This window comes from Gopherus flavomarginatus, chromosome 15, assembly GCF_025201925.1.
Source record: "Gopherus flavomarginatus isolate rGopFla2 chromosome 15, rGopFla2.mat.asm, whole genome shotgun sequence".
Classification (NCBI taxonomy): Eukaryota; Metazoa; Chordata; order Testudines; family Testudinidae; genus Gopherus; species Gopherus flavomarginatus.
In genome coordinates, this window is record NC_066631.1 from 26,008,751 (window position 1) to 26,026,167 (window position 17,417).

The 17,417-nt window shown below is 45.0% G+C and overlaps 1 protein-coding gene across 7 annotated transcripts in view; it reads left to right on the top strand.

Annotated features, from left to right (window-relative positions):
* ABCB9 (ATP binding cassette subfamily B member 9) overlaps window positions 1-16,825 on the top strand; it is a 36,170-nt gene extending 19,345 nt beyond the window's left edge. For 4 of the 7 annotated variants that reach the window (XM_050924297.1, XM_050924298.1, XM_050924296.1 and 1 more), the window contains 5 exons: window positions 2,100-2,288; window positions 4,932-5,105; window positions 6,285-6,444; window positions 8,021-8,157; window positions 12,294-14,063. In XM_050924297.1, coding sequence (XP_050780254.1) covers window positions 2,100-2,288; window positions 4,932-5,105; window positions 6,285-6,444; window positions 8,021-8,157; window positions 12,294-12,593 — 960 coding nt within the window. In that variant the 3' untranslated portion in view covers window positions 12,594-14,063. Of the gene's footprint in view, window positions 1-2,099; window positions 2,289-4,931; window positions 5,106-6,284; window positions 6,445-6,919; window positions 7,956-8,020; window positions 8,158-12,293; window positions 14,064-15,856 lie in introns of those variants that run through there. The other 3 variants (XM_050924300.1, XM_050924302.1, XM_050924301.1) reach the window with 3 other exon arrangements.
* Window positions 16,826-17,417: the final 592 nt, after the last annotated feature.

A 17,417-nucleotide genomic window follows, 5' to 3' on the forward strand; every position in this document is an offset into this window, starting at 1 on the left:
TTCCCCTCCCCCCCAGCTGATAGGAGTAATAACTGGGTCAGGATATAGGGTTTTGATTGGTGGAGGGGGTGTTACAGGAAAGTTATGTAGGCTATGTCTACACTACAGCCGGGATTGAAGCTCTGAGCTCGATCCACCGACGGTCGATTTAGCAGGTCTAGTGAAGACCTGCCAAATCAACAGCAGATCGCTCTCCAGTCGACCCTTGTACTCTACCCCCGATGAGAAAACTAAGGTAAGTCGATGGGAGAGTTTCTCCTGTCGACCCCCTGTGGTGTAGACCCCGCGGTAACTCGACCTAAGGTACGTTGACTCTAGCAATGATATTCACGTAGCTGGAGTTGCGTAATGTAGGTCAACTTACCGTGGTAGTGTAGACATAGCTGTAAATAGAAATTAGTTTTGCATTTAGTTCTTAAAGCAGGTAGGTTTGTGGTCACTCTTATCTCCTTACAAAGCCCTTTTGATTCGGAAGGGCCAGGTTTGGGTACGACTCACATTGAATAATAACACAAGAGAATCAGGTCCTAGATGACACCGAGTGCTAGGTCCTTAGCTGGTGTGAACCAGCTCCAAAGACTGCAGTGGAGCTAGGCTGGTTTACACTAGCTGAGGCTCTGCCTCTGGTTGCTTTTGTTATTCCTGTGAGTTTCCTGGCCTCTCCTGCCACCTTACCAGCTGGCACTAGCTCCCGTAGGATATCCTTCGGATTAGATCTGGGACTTTGCTTCCAGGTCCAGTTGCCCCCAGTGTGACAATGTGCTGAGAAGGCAGCCTCGCTCAGTGAACAGCACGGGGTGGGGAGAATCCCATTGTTCTCGCAGAATAATAGAAGTAGTTCATCTGCTGATGAGACAGCCGGCTGCAGGAAGTGGAGCGGAAAGCTGTCCATTGCCTGAAGGGCAGAGTCCTGGATGTCGTCCGGGCAAGCTTTCCTGCATGAAGGATGAAAGGGTTTGGAGGCTGCTTGTTTGATTTCAGGGCCCATTAAAAGCTTAGCTGGATTCTTTTATTTAATTGGTTATAAATGGCTAAATTGGCAGTGAATTAGCGAGATGGGATTCTGTCTGAGATGGCCCTGGGATTGCCGAGCCTGCACAAGTCTGCTGTTGTCTCGCCTCATTAACTCAGCTAATCTGGGCAGAAGAGATCAGCTCCAAACTTCCTCCTAGCCGGTGCAATCACCTTGGTGCTCCAGCCTCCCCTGGAATGAAGAGCAGCACACTTGGCACTAGCCATCTGTTCACAGGACTGCAGGATCCAGTGCCGCTTCCAGTCTCCTTTCCTCCTTATGGGATGCCTGTTCCTTGCACAGTCTGTTCTGAAGCCTTGGGCTTGGTGCTGGAGGTGAAGAGTATCAGAGTTTCAAGGGACGTTTTACTCTAATCGGCCCCACCATCTGCTGCATAGCAGACCTGGGTTTGGGAGTGGGCTTCAGGTTCCCACTGGGGCTCTGATAAAATGCATTTCAGAGGACGGAGGGGCCGTCCCATATTCATAGGATTGCTGCAGAATCCCAGGTGTTATGGGAACTGCTTGTCTTGGTCACATGGAAAACGACAGGAGGGTTTCAATCCATGTTTGGGTGATTTGTTTTCTGGGAGACCCCTCCCGGCATTTCCTTTTCCTTCCACTGTCACACGCACGTGCCGTCTACAACCTCCATAGCCGTCACTCCACCATTGCATGCATCTGTGTAATGGATGTTGGACCAAAGCCTGAAATCGCAGGTGTATACAGTGTGTCTTAGACCAGCAGTCAGTGCTGCTGCAAGCATCAGCCAGAGAGGGGTCACTCAAAAGCTCCACTAGGTATTGGTGGGAGGGGAGATAGACCCTTGCACACGGCCCCACTCTTTTGCGGCTCAGCATACGGTAATACGTTCATGGTATTCCCTGGGAGTTTGGGCTTAGCTGCCGCCCTGTCAGCTGGGTTGGTCCTTTCTATTGCAAAGTATGACTACGCAGTGCATGTTTATTTCATTTACAAGAGAGTGATATATTTTAATGATCATTATTTCTCTCTTTACTAACGGATCCTATCTCTAGCCCTGACACATGGAGATGTGTAACCTAGGCCTGTTTTCTGTTTCTATTTAGTCTGTTGGTTCTGTCTACAGCGGATTAATGCAGGGAGTAGGAGCTGCTGAGAAAGTGTTTGAGTTTATAGATCGCAAGCCGACGATGGTGAACAATGGAACCCTGGCCCCAGACCATGTGGAGGGTAAAGTGGAGTTCAGAAATGTTACTTTTTCATATGCTACCCGGTCTGCAACACAAGTCCTACAGGTGAGGGTCTTGGCATGTGTTCAGCATTTCCTTCCTGAATACACGGCACCATAGATAGTGTTGCCTCCTGGAATAGATTAAGTGCAATAGTTCTCCATCAGTTCAATTACTAACCAGTCGCAGGCTGCAGCATAATCATTGAATCATAGAAATGGAGGACTAGAGGGGACCTCAAGGGGTCACCTAGTCCAGTCCTGCAAACGGAGGCAGGACCTACACTGTCCCCGACTAACTCATTTGTCTAATGCCTCCTTAAAAACCAAATGTTGGAAGCCCCGTCCTTGGAGACATTTCAAACCAGACTGGACAAAACCCTGGCAACTAGATAGTGGGGAACCAGTCCACATGGTGGTGTGGTGAAGAGAGGGCGTCTAGGGCCTAACGAAGGATACTTACATTAATAAAACCCTTGTTCACTCTTACAACTTAAGTGTCGTCCAGGGTCTTGAGTCACATTATCGCTGGCGACTCCCGTTGTAGCAACCACCATTAAATGTTTGTTAACCTTTTGTTAAAGACAGAGAAAAAGAAAGGGAAAAAAAAGTGAAAGCCTTTGAAATGCAAAGTGTTAAGTAAGGCTTTCATTGTAATAATTCCCCTTCTTTCCTTTCCCTTACTTGCGCTGTATAAGATTTTTGTATAGGAGAAGCCCCTGTTTGACAGAGGATATTGATGATATTAACTCTGCCCTTGATGGGGAAGAGAGAAGAGTTAGTTTAGGTGGCTTGGAGCTATTGCTGCGGCTGCTGCTGTTATTGGAGTCCAGTCCTGTTTCCATGAAGACTAAATAAGACACCCACAGACAGACAAAGGGACAGAAAAGAACAGCAAAGAGAGAAAAGGCAGTTTCTGACTCGGGTGCTGACTTTCACTGGCTGCTGGAGGGACACAGGCCCAGCACACCCACCTCTCAGCCTCTCAAGGTCTGGCAAACTTCTATCAGCATCAGGCCGTTTGAGGCACTGCCACTCGCTGCCTTTCTGGTCACAGGCTCGTCATGGTGGTGCAAAAGGAGGAGTTGTCTTGGCCAGTTCAGCCAGACTCTGATTAGACAAAAACCAAAGGAGGGGATAGGCAAGAGGAACGATAACATGGGAAAGGAGGAAGGACACATGAGGAGTGGGTAAGAACAGGAGCCCACATCTCCCGCCCTATGTATTATTCAGGATTCGACTGAATCTGGTGGCGGTGACTGTGTCCTTGGTACCCTCTCTGGCCTGGCTTGCGGATCAGGACAGCGCAGGCCCGACAATCCCAGGAGACAGGTGGCAGCCATGACAGTGAAACTCGCTCTTTTCCAGCCCACCCTTTCCCCCACTCCCATTGAGTGACCCCCAGATAAAAAACGTCCAGTTGAAACATGTTTTGGAGATTTCAGCTGTCAACATTCCCTCCCATTTGTAGACTCTTTAAGCTTGTTCTCATGCCAACCTTTGACTTTACCAGGAGCTTTGACCCATTTTCCCAGTTTTCTGAACCTAAACCATCCACTTTGTACCAGTCGCTGCATATTCGACTTTGGCCAACTTTCATAAACAAGTGTATGTAACAGGCTGAGTTTTGTTACTTTGCACAACTTAACACAGGTCTCTTGGTTTTTCCTGTCTTTCATGCCTATGATTTTGCATAGCTGGAAAAGTCCATCTGTGAGCTCACTTACTAGAAAGCCTTTTGTAGCTGTTTAACACTGAGACAGAAGGGATGTTTCTAGGTCACTTGGGAGGCTTGGCAGACGGCGAACCAGGTACTGATCTCAGATGCGTGGGATATATGGGTAATGGTTTGGTCTTGGAGAATCAGCTAGATTCCAAGTGTTTATAGGTATAACACTGGAGGGAAACCGAGAGCAGAGCTGCCCATTTGTGGTGGTGGTGGTTTGTGCAGCTGCGGGCATGTTCTGTTTTGTGTCGTGCTAGTGAAAGCTGTTGGCCTGTTCGACCTCCAGTAGGTGGAGGGAGGACCTGGAAAAAGGATCCACCCATTAAATCAAGAAGAGCAGGGCTGAGATCAGAGGATGGGTACCAGAGCATTGCTGGACTGACAGCCTTTGAGACTGAGCCACAGAACAGGTATATCACAGGGACAGCCAAGAAGGTGCCAGTGTGCCTCAATCCTGACCCTCCAGATCGAGCCCATTCAGCCCTCAGCTTCTCTATTGAGACGACCAACAAAGTTGCCAGTTGTGGTTGTACCTTTTATGATGTGGCCACTAGATCACTAGGGACTGGAGAGGGGCCACTGATCATTTCCAAGTGAAGTTGGGTCAGAGTAGCAGAGGAAAGGGATGTGGTCTGCAGTCTCTCTCCTGGCTTTTGGACGTGCCTGTTCTATGAACAGGTGAGTTTGAAGAAAAGATGTTGGGCCCACCTGCTTGTTGTGGGGGAGGGAAGGAGTGAGGCGGAAGATGATGATACAACATTCAGAGATTGTCTAGTGGGAGCTCACACATGCTCATCTCCTGGCATTGAAGCTGGAGGCAGCCAATCCACCAGTGGTAGGAAAGCAGCACTAAAGAAAACCCTGATCACTGTTTTCACTCTGTTTCAGCTGCCCTTTCTAGTGTACTCTCTGTAGCTCAGACACATGGATGCTACGAAAGGCCAGGTACACAGGCTATCACTCACTCACCTCTTTCATTTACAGAATGTGTCTTTCACCCTCTATCCTGGCAAAGTGACTGCGCTTGTGGGTCCATCGGGCAGTGGGAAGAGCTCCTGCGTCAATATTCTGGAGAATTTCTACCCTCTTCAAGATGGGCAGGTCCTGCTGGACGGGCAGCCTGTTAACATGTATGATCACAAGTTCCTGCACTCGGTGGTACGAGTTACTGATAAACCTGTTATAGCTCTAATCTGCTATGGAGCAAAGCATTTTAGATCATTCAGGGGATACTGTCTGGTCAAATTTGGGCCCAACATTTAATTTAGCTCTTTCTAAAATGTTTCCTCAATGCCTGAGACTAGAGCTGGTTAAAAAAAGAATTCATTTTTTTGCTGAGGGACTGGGGAGGAAGAAGAGGAAAAAATGCACCTTTCCCCCCCAAAAAATTGTCCTTGTTTTGACTAGTTCAACCTAAGACAAGTAGAACCATGTCTGTGATTGTTTGGGTGTTTTTAAACATTCTAGTATAAATCATTTTTTTTAAATACTTTGCACTTCTACAGCACCTTCTATCCAAGGATCTCCATGTACTTCACAAATATTAATTAGTTAAATCTTCCAACACCCCTGTGATGTATATGATCCCCATCAGCAAAGCTGAGACAGAAAGGTTAAGTGACTTGCCCAAGATGACACTGGAAGTCTGCAGGCTTCATTTCTTACACAAATAAACATTCCTCTGCAGTGGTTACAATCCAGAATACACATCCAGCTTCTGCATGAGAACCTGAAAACATAAGGGATTAGAAATGGCAGCCCTGAGCTTGCAGTGTTACAACCAAAATGCAACAGTATCACTAGTGGAAGCTGCAGGGTTTTGTGCCATTGCTGCAGTGCTTAATAGGGTAATAACCTGAGGTAACAGACCAGATTCACTTTTGTTCTCCAAGAGCTGCACTTTCAAACAGAGCAGAAACCACAAAGCACTAGAAGGTGTTACTACCCTTGGCTCCTGCAGTGACGTCAGTTTCGTTTCTTGGTTCAATATGCAGGTGGCGCGTAGTCACTTCCCCACACTAAAATACCAGGTACATCTGGCAAAATGTGCTTCCAGTGCTGACTAATGCCCTGCAGCTTCCATGAGTCAGCTAAGAGCTCGTTCTGAGGGCACAGCTGCATTGTTCACATGGGCAGCCTACAACAGAGTGTAATCAGTGTCCTTGCTGAAATCCTCTCTGGTTTAGGCACATTGGGTTTAGGTTTAACGGTGGAACTCTGCTATCTACACTCACAAACCAACTGGAACCAATTATTGTAATCGGCGAGAGGACTGTAGTCATTAAACTGTGACAGTTCTGTTTTGGTTCTGACTGCCTCTTTCTTTCCTTTCTGCAGATTTCTTTGGTGAGCCAAGAGCCAGTGTTGTTTGCTCGATCTATTGCGGAAAATATTTCATACGGGTTAACTTCAGTCTCGTTTGAGTCAGTTGTCCAAGCTGCTCAAAAGGCCAATGCACATGCGTTTATCACAGAGTTGCAAGATGGCTACAATACAGGTAGTACGGACCATTTCGTTTGCTCCAGTTCAGCAGAAGCATAGCACTTAAATATCCAAAACACATCTTGGAGATTGGTGGTAACATACAGAGCCTGTCCTCTCAGGTTAAGAGATTAAATTCATCTCATGTGAGCAGTGACCAAAACTCACTGGCAGTTGATGGTTGTTGGCCAAGATGGCCTTTGACTGACTGCCAAATATTAGGACTGGCCGACAGGATGGGTGACTCAATAATTGCCCTGTTCTGTTCATTCCTACTGAAGCATCTGGCATCGCCCAGTGTAGGCAGGCTACTGGGCTAGGTGGACCATTGGTCTGACCCAGTGTGGCCATTCTTATGTTTATTCTGTTCCATGGCTTACTGTGTGTGAACTTAGTTTGGTCTCAGGCCTGTTTTCCTATTGGGTAAGTGTCCACATCACGGAAACCCTCACCACAGTTAGCACTAATTGCTCCCCCCTCCTTATTGACAGACTCCTCGGAGAGGCCAAGGACTGAATGAGTTACGGAGACTGAACTATCTTCTCCCCACAGAGGTGGTCTCTCCAAGTCAGGGTTGTGGCACCTGGTCGGGCTTTATATGGAACTCTGTGCTGTTGTTGCCCCTGATATATCTAATATGTGGCTAATGGGAGCCTTTGTCAGGTTTCCGCGGGAACAGGATTGGGCTCTGGATCTCTAACTCGTAGTTCATCCAGTGCCAGGTCCTGGACGGAACACACCCTCTGTGTCTCTTAGTTTTCCAGTGTGCTTATTCTCTTAGCAACCCAATAGCAATAAAACTGAGCAGCGAGGCATAAACCAACCTGCTCCTGCTTACCAAGAAAATAAAATGACAATAAATCTGCAGGAACAAGAGCTGATGTGTTGGTGACAGAAGCACTGTGCATTGGGACAAATGAGGGAAATGGCTTATACGATGCAACCGAAATGTTTCAGTTTCCCCTCCCGTCTCTTTTCACTGAAAGATCTGCAGAACGAGTCCCTAGGGGAGAGAACGCACGTAACTGACAGTATATGTAAATCTGCAGAAGTAGCAATAACTGGTGCTACCTTTCAGTGCTGAGGTTTCCTTGGAAGAACTGGTCAGTGAAGGTTTTGTATAGTTGATCTTCCAGTCTCATGCAGCATTTCTCATCCTAAGAGCCAAGGGCTCTTGGAATCACTGTAGCATGTATCAATCCCCTAAAATGCTGGGTTGATTGTGGTGATCCACTGCTGGAGAGAGCGGTTATAGCATTCCTTTTAAGGGTATGGCTACTGTTGGGGCACAGGGTTATTTTGGTAACTTAGGGCCTGAAAGACTCCTATTGAGTTCAGTGGGCTTTAGATCAGGTCCTTATTGAGGCGTATTGACCTTAAAAATCCCAGCCCAGCATTTCAGAGGAGGGCACAGTTAGAACAGCTGCTGGGAGACTAGAACACGCCTCTCTTCTTGTACCAAAATACTTTTGGTTCCTGTAGTGAACCTCCCCACTGCCTTACCTCACAGGAGTGTACTGAAAGAAATCTGAATCCAGTGATACATCTTGATTTTTTTGGTCTCATTTCCCCCCCTGCCTTTCATTCAACAGAAGCTGGTGAAAAAGGAGCCCAGCTGTCTGGTGGCCAGAAGCAGAGAGTGGCTATTGCAAGGGCTTTGATCCGAGCCCCCCCAATCCTAATCCTAGATGAAGCCACAAGTGCCCTGGATGCAGAGAGTGAACACACGGTTAGTAGGGCTAATTCAGTTTATTCCAGGAAATAAATAGGAGTTAAGTCTGGACTTGGGGTACAGATGGGCAGAGACCTGAGCTGCAATTTCTAGGTGGTGGGCCTGCATAGTCTGGACATAATGTGTTGCCTTCTTAACATCTGGCAATTGTTGTATGAGCAGGTGAGAATTAGAAACTAATTTCCGCTTTATCTTCTGTCAGACAAGATTGTAACCATTACAGAGGGAATGATCTGGCATCTATAACATACCAAGACTAATTCAGGTTAGATACAAATTGCTTTGCCCAGGGAAGAAGTTAAACAGTGCACAGCAACATTACACAACAGCTTAGGATAGGGAGTGGAGAAAACTGTATCCTGGTGAAACTGCACTAAGGCAGAATGTAATTGCCTGAGCTGGAATGTAGCCAGGACACCAGAATGAGCGTCTCTGCTCTTGCCAACAGTACCCAGGGAGCCTTCAGGGATAGTGAGCAGTCAGAGCCTTTGTCTAGTCTGGTATGACACCTTGGTACCCGAGTGCCCCCTAATACCATGTTGGGATATTGCTTTGGTATCATCTTGAAGGAAAGTTGGTGAATCGCCAGCACCACTTTCTGCAGCACCTCCATTCTCCATAGAGAGCTCCCATCTGAGTACAGTAATGCCTCGCTTAACATTGCAGTTATGCTCCTGAAAAATGCTACTTTAAGTGAAACGATGTTAAGCTAGTCCAATTTCCCCATAGAATTAATGTAAATAGGGGGAGTTAGGTTCCAGGGAAAAAAATTTTCATCAGATAAAAGACTATATATACACACATATGTAAGTTTTAAACAAACAATTTAATACCGTACACAGAAATGATGATTGTGAAGCTTGGTTGAGGTGGTGGAGTCAGAGGGTGGGATATTTCCCGGGGAATGCCTTACTGCTAAATGATTAACTAGCACTCGGCTGAGCCCTCAAGGGTTAACACGTTATTAATGTAGCCTCACACTCTACAAGGCAGCATGAATGGAGGGAGGAGACACAATAGAGGTTTGGCAGTGGCTGCAAACATTCCCTGCAGAAACTGAATGTGATGATGAACCCATGCTATCACTGGAGTGCACCACTCCCTCCACTTTCCAAAGTGCTGGGCAGTGCATGTGTGTGTGGGACAGACATGCATTGCTCCTTTAAGTACGCTGACCCCACTCTAAGTACACTGCCTTTTTAAGTAGATCAGCAAGTTGAGACAGCAGCTGCTGCCAGCAAGCTCCCTCCGTCCTGAGTCCTGTCGTGTACCCCCCTGCTCTGTGGAGATGGGGTGCAGGAGCAGGGGAGAGGGAGACACCCTGACATCAACACCCCTCTTCCCCCCCACACCCTGCACAGCAGCAGGAGGTTCCCGGGAGCAACTCCAAGGCAGAGGGCAGGAGCAGCACCCGGCAGTTGTGGGAGGGACACCTGACCTGCCTCGCAATTGATAGCCTACTGGGAGATAGCCGCACAGAGAACTTAGGGGACTGGGAAGCTGACGGGGCTGCCAGCCCACTCTGGTTCCAAGCCCCCACCAGCTAGCTCGAACAGGCTGCTCTTTCTGCAGGCGGTGGACAAAGGAGGCAGCTGCCAAACAGCGTTATAAAGGAGCATCACACAACTTTAAATGTGCATGTTCTCTAATAGATCAGCGACGAAACAACATTAACCTCCATTAAGTGAGGAGTTACTGTAGTGATTTTCCCCAGACTTGCTTTGCTTTCAGGGATCTCATGAAATCACATCTCAGGGAGGTAATATGACTGCAGATCTACTGAATAATTCAGCAAAAATGCGAGGACTTGAGATCCACGGCTGACCGCAGCTGATTTGAATACCTCATGTCAGAATGATTCAGTTGGTAGCACTCATCTGAGTCAGACTGTGGAGCTGAAGTCCCACAGCAGGACCTAAGGGCATATCTCATGCTGACGCTACAGTGCAGTACAGTGAGCCTGGAACACTGTTAGGAGTGGTCAGGTGTATTGTATTCTGAACTTGTACACTATCATCTCAGTACACGATGCAACTTAATATGAGGCACCATAGCAAGAGGTGTAGTCTACAGTGCCTGTCCCAAAACAGCACGATCCCTGCGGTTAAGAAAAACTGACTCTTAAATAGGTTTCAGAGTAGCAGCCGTGTTAGTCTGTATCCGCAAAAAGAACAGGAGTACTTGTGGCACCTTAGAGACTAACACATTTATTTGAGCATAAGCTTTTGTGGGCTACAGCCCGCTTCATCGGATGCATGTAGTGGAAAATACAGTAGGAAGATATATATATATATATATATATTATATATATATATATATATATATATATACACAGAGAACATGAAACAATGGATGTTACCATACACACTATAAGGAGAGTGATAAGTTAAGGGATATCACAACAAAAAAACTTCAAAAACAGACTCCAATGAGAGACTGCTGAATTGGAATTAATTTGCAAATTGGACACCATCAAATTAGGCTTGAATAAAGACTGGGAGTGAATGGGCCATTACACAAAGTGAAAACTATTTCCCCATGCTTATTTCCCCCTCCCTTCCTCCAGTTCCTTACATCCAGGGGTGGCTCCAGGCCCCACCACGCCAAGCGCATGCTTGGGGCGGCATGCTGTGGGGGGCGCTCTGCCGTTCGCCGGGAGGGCGGCAGGCAGGCAGCCTTCAGCGGCATGACTGCAGATCTACTGAATAATTCAGCAAAAATGCGAGGACTTGAGATCCACGGTTGACCGCAGCTGATTTGAATACCTCATGTCAGAATGATTCAGTTGGTAGCACTCATCTGAGTCAGACTGTGGAGCGCCCCCCACGGCATGCCACCGTGCTTGGGGTGGCAAAATGTCTAGAGCCACCCCTGCTTTCATCTCCTTGTCAATTGCTGGAAATGGGCCATTTTCTTTGCCATTACAAACAGTTCTTTTTCTCTCCTGCTGATAATAGCTCACCTTAACTGATCATTCTCCTTATAGTGTGTATGGTAACACACATTGTTTCATGTTCTCTGTGTATAATATATCTTCCTACTGTATTTTCCACTACATGCATCCAATGAAGTGGGCTGTAGCCCACAAAAGCTTATGCTCAAATAAATTTGTTAGTCTCTAAGGTGCGACAAGTACTCTTGACTCTTAAATGTTGAAGCTGGCAGTGGAAGAAAGTTTACTATAATATACCTTACATTTATCCCATGGCATTATGTGAACTTCCAGCCATCGAAATGCAGCCACTTCTAGGACAGAGTGCAGCACCTGCCACACTCCACAGCAGTGCGATGGAGGGGAAGTTTTGACTATGGTTACTGAGGAAATCTTAATTCTTAAAAAATGTGTGTGGGCTCATTAACGTCCACACACAAACAGATGGGACTTTGGAGTTTGGAAGGGCCTGCCTGAAAGGCCCACTGAAATATACGAAAGGCTGAAACTGGCTCTAGTCAAACGGAAATACAGGTTTGTATTTGTGTAACATTAATGCATTTCAGGATTAGTACCGATGACAGCAAGATACTTTATTAATGATGACAGCTGTGAGACTATGGCCATCTTTGTTTCTGAGCAGGTAGAAGGTGTGTCCATTTGACACATAGCTAGTCATCAACTGGCTGCCTTACTATGTTAAGAAAAATGTCATTTTTTTGTGATGCTGCCTTTATTGATGCTCAGCCAGCCAATATCCCCTTCTTTCCAAACCACTGCATTTAGTAGGTGCAATCTTCTTTCAGCCCCTGCCACTATAGAGGGGCTTCTAAATTCAAGGCCCAGTCCTAATGAGAGTTCACTTTGCAGGATCAGGGCTGTAATCTCTAGACCCACCAGACTAGTTGGTGACTGCAGCAGCAGCTGCTGCATTGCACGGATAGGATTTGTGAGTTGAATTTTGAGCAGTTTGAGGGAGTGCTTAGGAATAAGTCGTCCATCCAGAGGAGTGATATTCATGCTTATTTCCCATTAATACTAATGGGACATTCAGTTAATAGATCCATGTGTATCCAGAGGAGAATAAACCTGTTATTTCAGATTTATTAGTAACGAGTCATAAAAGACACTCTCCTCTGTGGGTAACAGTGACATTTGTGTGTTAATCTCTTCCCTTCCCAATCCCCATCCCCCAAAACAGATTCAGCAAGCAATTTATGGTGACTTGCAGAACCACACTGTGCTTGTCATAGCCCACAGGCTGAGCACTGTCGAGAAGGCACACAACATCATTGTTTTAGACAAGGGCCGAGTGGTGCAGCAGGGAATGCACAAGGAGCTCATGGAAGAAGGCGGCCTTTATTCCGGGCTGGTGCAGAGACAGATCCTTGGGCTCGAAACTGGCACAGGGGATGGCTGTCATCTGGAGACTAGCTTAGCTGCTGCCAGTGGAGATTCGATGAAGCCGCCGGGAGGATTGGAGGAAGAGTTCAGGGTGTGACGTGCTCTCTCTGGATTGAGACAGGATGGTTACAATCCTGTAGCTCACAAGTGAGAGAGCACCTGGGAGTCCACACAAGATCCTTGCTGGGATGCTGAAACAGGAGTCCAGTGTAGTCCAGACTCGGACACATTACTGTAGAACAAGGCCTGTTTACTAGTCACGTATACTAAGCTTCCAGTAGGCAGACTGGTAAAACAGGGAAACAATGGGCCCGGTTTATTAAGGGGAGTTGGGTCTTTAGCAATTCCCAGTATTTCTACTGGGTTTCTTTTCTTAGAGTCATCAATTCCCAAGGCAGTTGATGGGGTCTGTTCTCCCACTGATATGCCTGTTTAACTGCTGTTAATTGTAATGGGTGTTATACACATGCATGGAGGGGAAGAATGAAACCCCTTAAGGAACTTCAGGAGGTAGTTTTGTGAATTGGTAGGAAGATATTGAACACAAAGTAAGATCTTGATCCTGCAGTCAGTCTAGTGCCCATCCCACACTCGGTGAAGTCAATGGCAAGACTCTCATTGGTTTCAATGGGAGCTGGATCAGCCCCGAAGTGCAGAACTCTTAGTCAGATCTATGAGAGTTCTGCCCAGAGTGTCTGCAGGTTCAGGTTCTGGTCTAAAACATTACCATGCAGAGCTTTTATTAGCTCCATTGCAGTGAGCCAGGGGCCAGCCGGCAGATCCTGCCTTCTGAATTGCTGATGGAGTTTGAGTGTTTTGTTTTTAAAGGAGGTGAAGTTTTACCACAGCTTGGTTAATTTTTTTTAAATGTCTCTATCTCTATGGGCACCAGCATGGTGTCTGTCTGGCTCCATCATCCATTGAAAGCCAGTCAGAATTATTTCAAAATTTGTTTGTTTTTAAATTCACAATTTCAGTGCTGGGTTGAGAAATATTACCTAAAACCAGGCATAAAATATAAATGATGGCACTTTATAAACCGTACCCAGGCCCCATTCAGCTGTGGGCTGTGCTAGCAGCATCAGTGCATGAGAGATCCATACAGCCGTGTTCCTTGAAATCTAACTGCAACTGCCGGAATTCCACATTTAGGTCTTTGATTATTTTATTTATTTATGTATTTATTTATGAGTAGGAGGGCAGAAAGAAAGATACCATTTCTAACTGCATACCACACTGGTGGATCTGGCCCAATCTTACTACCACGCCGTAAAGATTCGCAGGAATGTTTATGCAGCCAGCCAGGTGCTATTTAAAAATAGGATTAATTGTATCTTATACAGGGAAGATTGATTCAGGTTGGGCAGTTATTTAATGACCTCAAGCACTTTAGCGCTCATGTTAATTACTTTCCAGGGTTTGGATGCTGCTCTGTAATACTTTGTGGCAGCTTTCTTGTTTGCAATGTTATTTTTTATTTTTAAAGTGATGTTTTACAAACTGTTTTAGTGTCCTCAAAGGGGATACTTTAAAAATAAAATACTACCTCTGCCGTTCAACTTCATAACCAGCGTCTCAAAACTTGATTCATGTACAAATAAGTTGCAGGTTATTTTTAACGAGACAACTTGTGAATACAACCACATACCTTTCTGGCCCTGTCACTGGGAATGATGAAATGCAGTACCTACAAGGATCAGGTTATGCTGAACATCAGCTAATCATATTGAATCCTAACAGCAGGTGTAACCAGCTTCACAACTTGTTTTTATTCTGTGTCTCATTTGGTTAGTATGTCTGCCCTTCTGTGTGATATTATCTCATCATTTCACAAAGCAATGTGCCCCAGGACCAGCTCTATCTTTAGTATCCAGCCTTTGTAAAGTGATAAAAGTCTGGGCCTTGGAATTCAAAGGTTACCCAAGGGTGATGCCATTCCTAGTACAATCTCTTGTTTTCTCTTCCTGTGCTTGTGAAATTCTGCCTCATTCTAGAGAGTCATCTGTACCATTCTACAGACATTTCCACTGCTAGGCACATATCTGATTGCAGAAAATTATTCTGTAGGTGTGACAGGTGTATGGACCCCATGTAGAAGCTGAAAGGGGTAGGGTTAACTCTGCATTTCCATCAATGTAACTAGGAACAAAATGTGGCCAATAGTCCTAAAAAGTGGAGTAAATTTCTACTCCTTTGCAAAGTCTGAGAAATATGATTAATGGACCTAGAGAACATTGCCTTTGCCTATGAAGTGCTATTTAGAACAATCCTAAGTAAAGAAAATAAAGTGCCAGCTAAGAAATGGGATGCTGGAAAACAGAGCTAGAGGTGCACGGGTGAGCTGGAGAGTCCTATCAAAAATGAAATGGGGTATGTAAACTGTAATACATTTCATTGCAATGCCAGCACTCTCAAAGACTGCACTGAACCTGAGCCTGCATAGTGTTATGTTAAAATGCACTCAAATAGGAATCTTGGTTCCCAGGCTTATTATAATAATCTCATTTTTATTAATACTCCAGATGCTTAGATCCTAAGAACACACTGGAAGCTGCAAACTGGCCATATCAATGGCAACAGTCTGACCTGACATCAGATTTTGACTTTTCTAGGTGTTCAGTGCCACAGATGCTGAATTCCCTGCTATACAGTAGAACAATTGAAGGCAAGTTTTCTGGATAGCGTTAAATGTTAGGGTTTGTGAATACCCTTAGTTATCCTGTCAAACCACAAGTAGGGCTGGATCTTTCTTTATGCTGTGATCCCTAAGATTTCCTTATAGCTTTGGTGCCTTGTTGTGGTCCCAGACTAAAAGTCCAGATATTAATCACAGCTCTAAGACTGACTCTGTTTCTTTGACTTGGGCAAGTACTTAAATAATTAATATTTACAGATAGCTGCAAGTGTATAATACATTCTGCCTTTCACAAACATACGAACTCACAACTTCCAGTGTTACAATACAATGGGAATACTACTGCCTCACATGGATGTTTGTACCAGTTAGCATTTTAAAACACTTTGAAGATGTCTGCAAAGTATTTTATTCTTATTATGCCTGTACCATTGCTATAGTGAGGGTTGAACTAGCTGTTCTATTCAAAAGCCTCTCATTCATTCATCACTCTGTCTGTTCAGACCCTGTTGAGTTATGCAATCCTGGAGAAAAAGTTCTCCTTTGAAGATAAAGGGTATTTATTTTCCACACAGATAACTCAACTGACTTTGTTTTAAAACTTAGCCTCTTGACTTTGATACTGAAGGCACATGCTGCAGAGCTGGAAGAAATTAGGTTTGGAAAGAAGTTCCGAATGATTGCAATTGCTATGCTAAGCATGTGTAGCACTTCCCTTCCTACAGCTACCTCATGTCATTCCAAGAGCCGTGTGCATATTGGCATAAACACAGCTGTGTTTGGTGTGAATGCTGAAGGACCTGCACCAGAAATCTATTCAAGGTGAGCCACTGGTCATAGCCATGCATCAGCGACACATGGTTACATCTGTACCTTCATGCTGACAATGAATGCGGATGTCCTGTTGACATCACCACGGAAACATAGTGTGGTGAAGCAACCCAGCTTTGTTTATTTCAGTACGTGTATATTCTAATACAGCTGACTATACCAAAATAAGAAGGTGTATTTATTTCAGTGATTAGGCATTGGAGTGTTTGGTTACACAGGTATGGGAAAACATTACAGATCCACAAAGCACCTTTGTTTCAATTCTGAGTTGCTAGATATCTTTGTTTTTCAGATCTGAGTGACTTAGCTTTAGTCTTGTGCACTGACTTCACTGGGAATTTAAGATGACCAATGTGTCCAGGACTAGGCTCTTGCTGTATTGCCTCTGTAGCATCCCCTGCCCTTTCTAGCCTGAGAAGCAAGATACTGACAATCAGCACTTGCTCTCTCAACTAACACTGGGACCATTGTCTCTACCCCAATAAGCTGGATGGTCACATCGTTTTGATATATGAGACAATCAGTATTTGACTAGAATGTGGTGTCTGGAGAGAAGTGCATGGGGGCTCCGCTTCCTAAATATAAAAAAGGGAAATTAACAAGTCACAGGGTAGTTTGAACAATTTACATGATGTTTATCAACCAGACATACAAGGTTAATAGAATCCAAAGATTAGATTTGCAATTCAGTTTCTATGTAACTAACCAGTTTTTCCAGGCAAAACAAGCTGTCAAGAAGGTGATTTGCAAAACGTGGATACACCTAATAACTATGCGCTGGTACCAGAAATAACCTTGAAATGATACAAAGTGAGAAAGGGAGATCCAGGATCATGTTTAAAAATATATCAATATAAATATTAATAATATAGGCTGGATGCTGATTCTTTCTAATACTAATGTTGGATTCTTTATTAAATGCTATGCAACATGATTTTCATTTTGATCTTGAGACTTTTCATTCCTTTCTACTGAAAATAAATTCTTCTTGCCAGAAGAAAGCACTTTGATAGATATCCAGGGCACTTTTTCAATTGCTATGGGAGAAATCCATTGAATTACACCTGTGGGTTTTGATCGGATAACTCAGTGCTGTAAGGAAAAGAGCCTGTGTTCCATAATTTGCATGTCAACAACTTTAATGTTCATAAAATGCTGTCAACATAAAAGTAGTACCAGTAAAGATAAACAGGAACCACTCCTAAGTGTCTGATGTCATGTCACACATGGTTCATAAGTGTGGCACACCTCCCAGTGTCCCAGAAGAGGCAAGAATCTGGAGTTTTTGACACCTAGCCCTGTGCTCAGTCCAAGAGACCATTCTGCCTCAATACCTTTAATGTGACTGAATGGAATTGCACGTAACTGGCAAGACTGGAATACATGCTTATACAAAAGCAGCTGAACTCTGCTGTCTCATGTCACCTCTTTTAACCTCAGTTGCCTCTCCCAGCT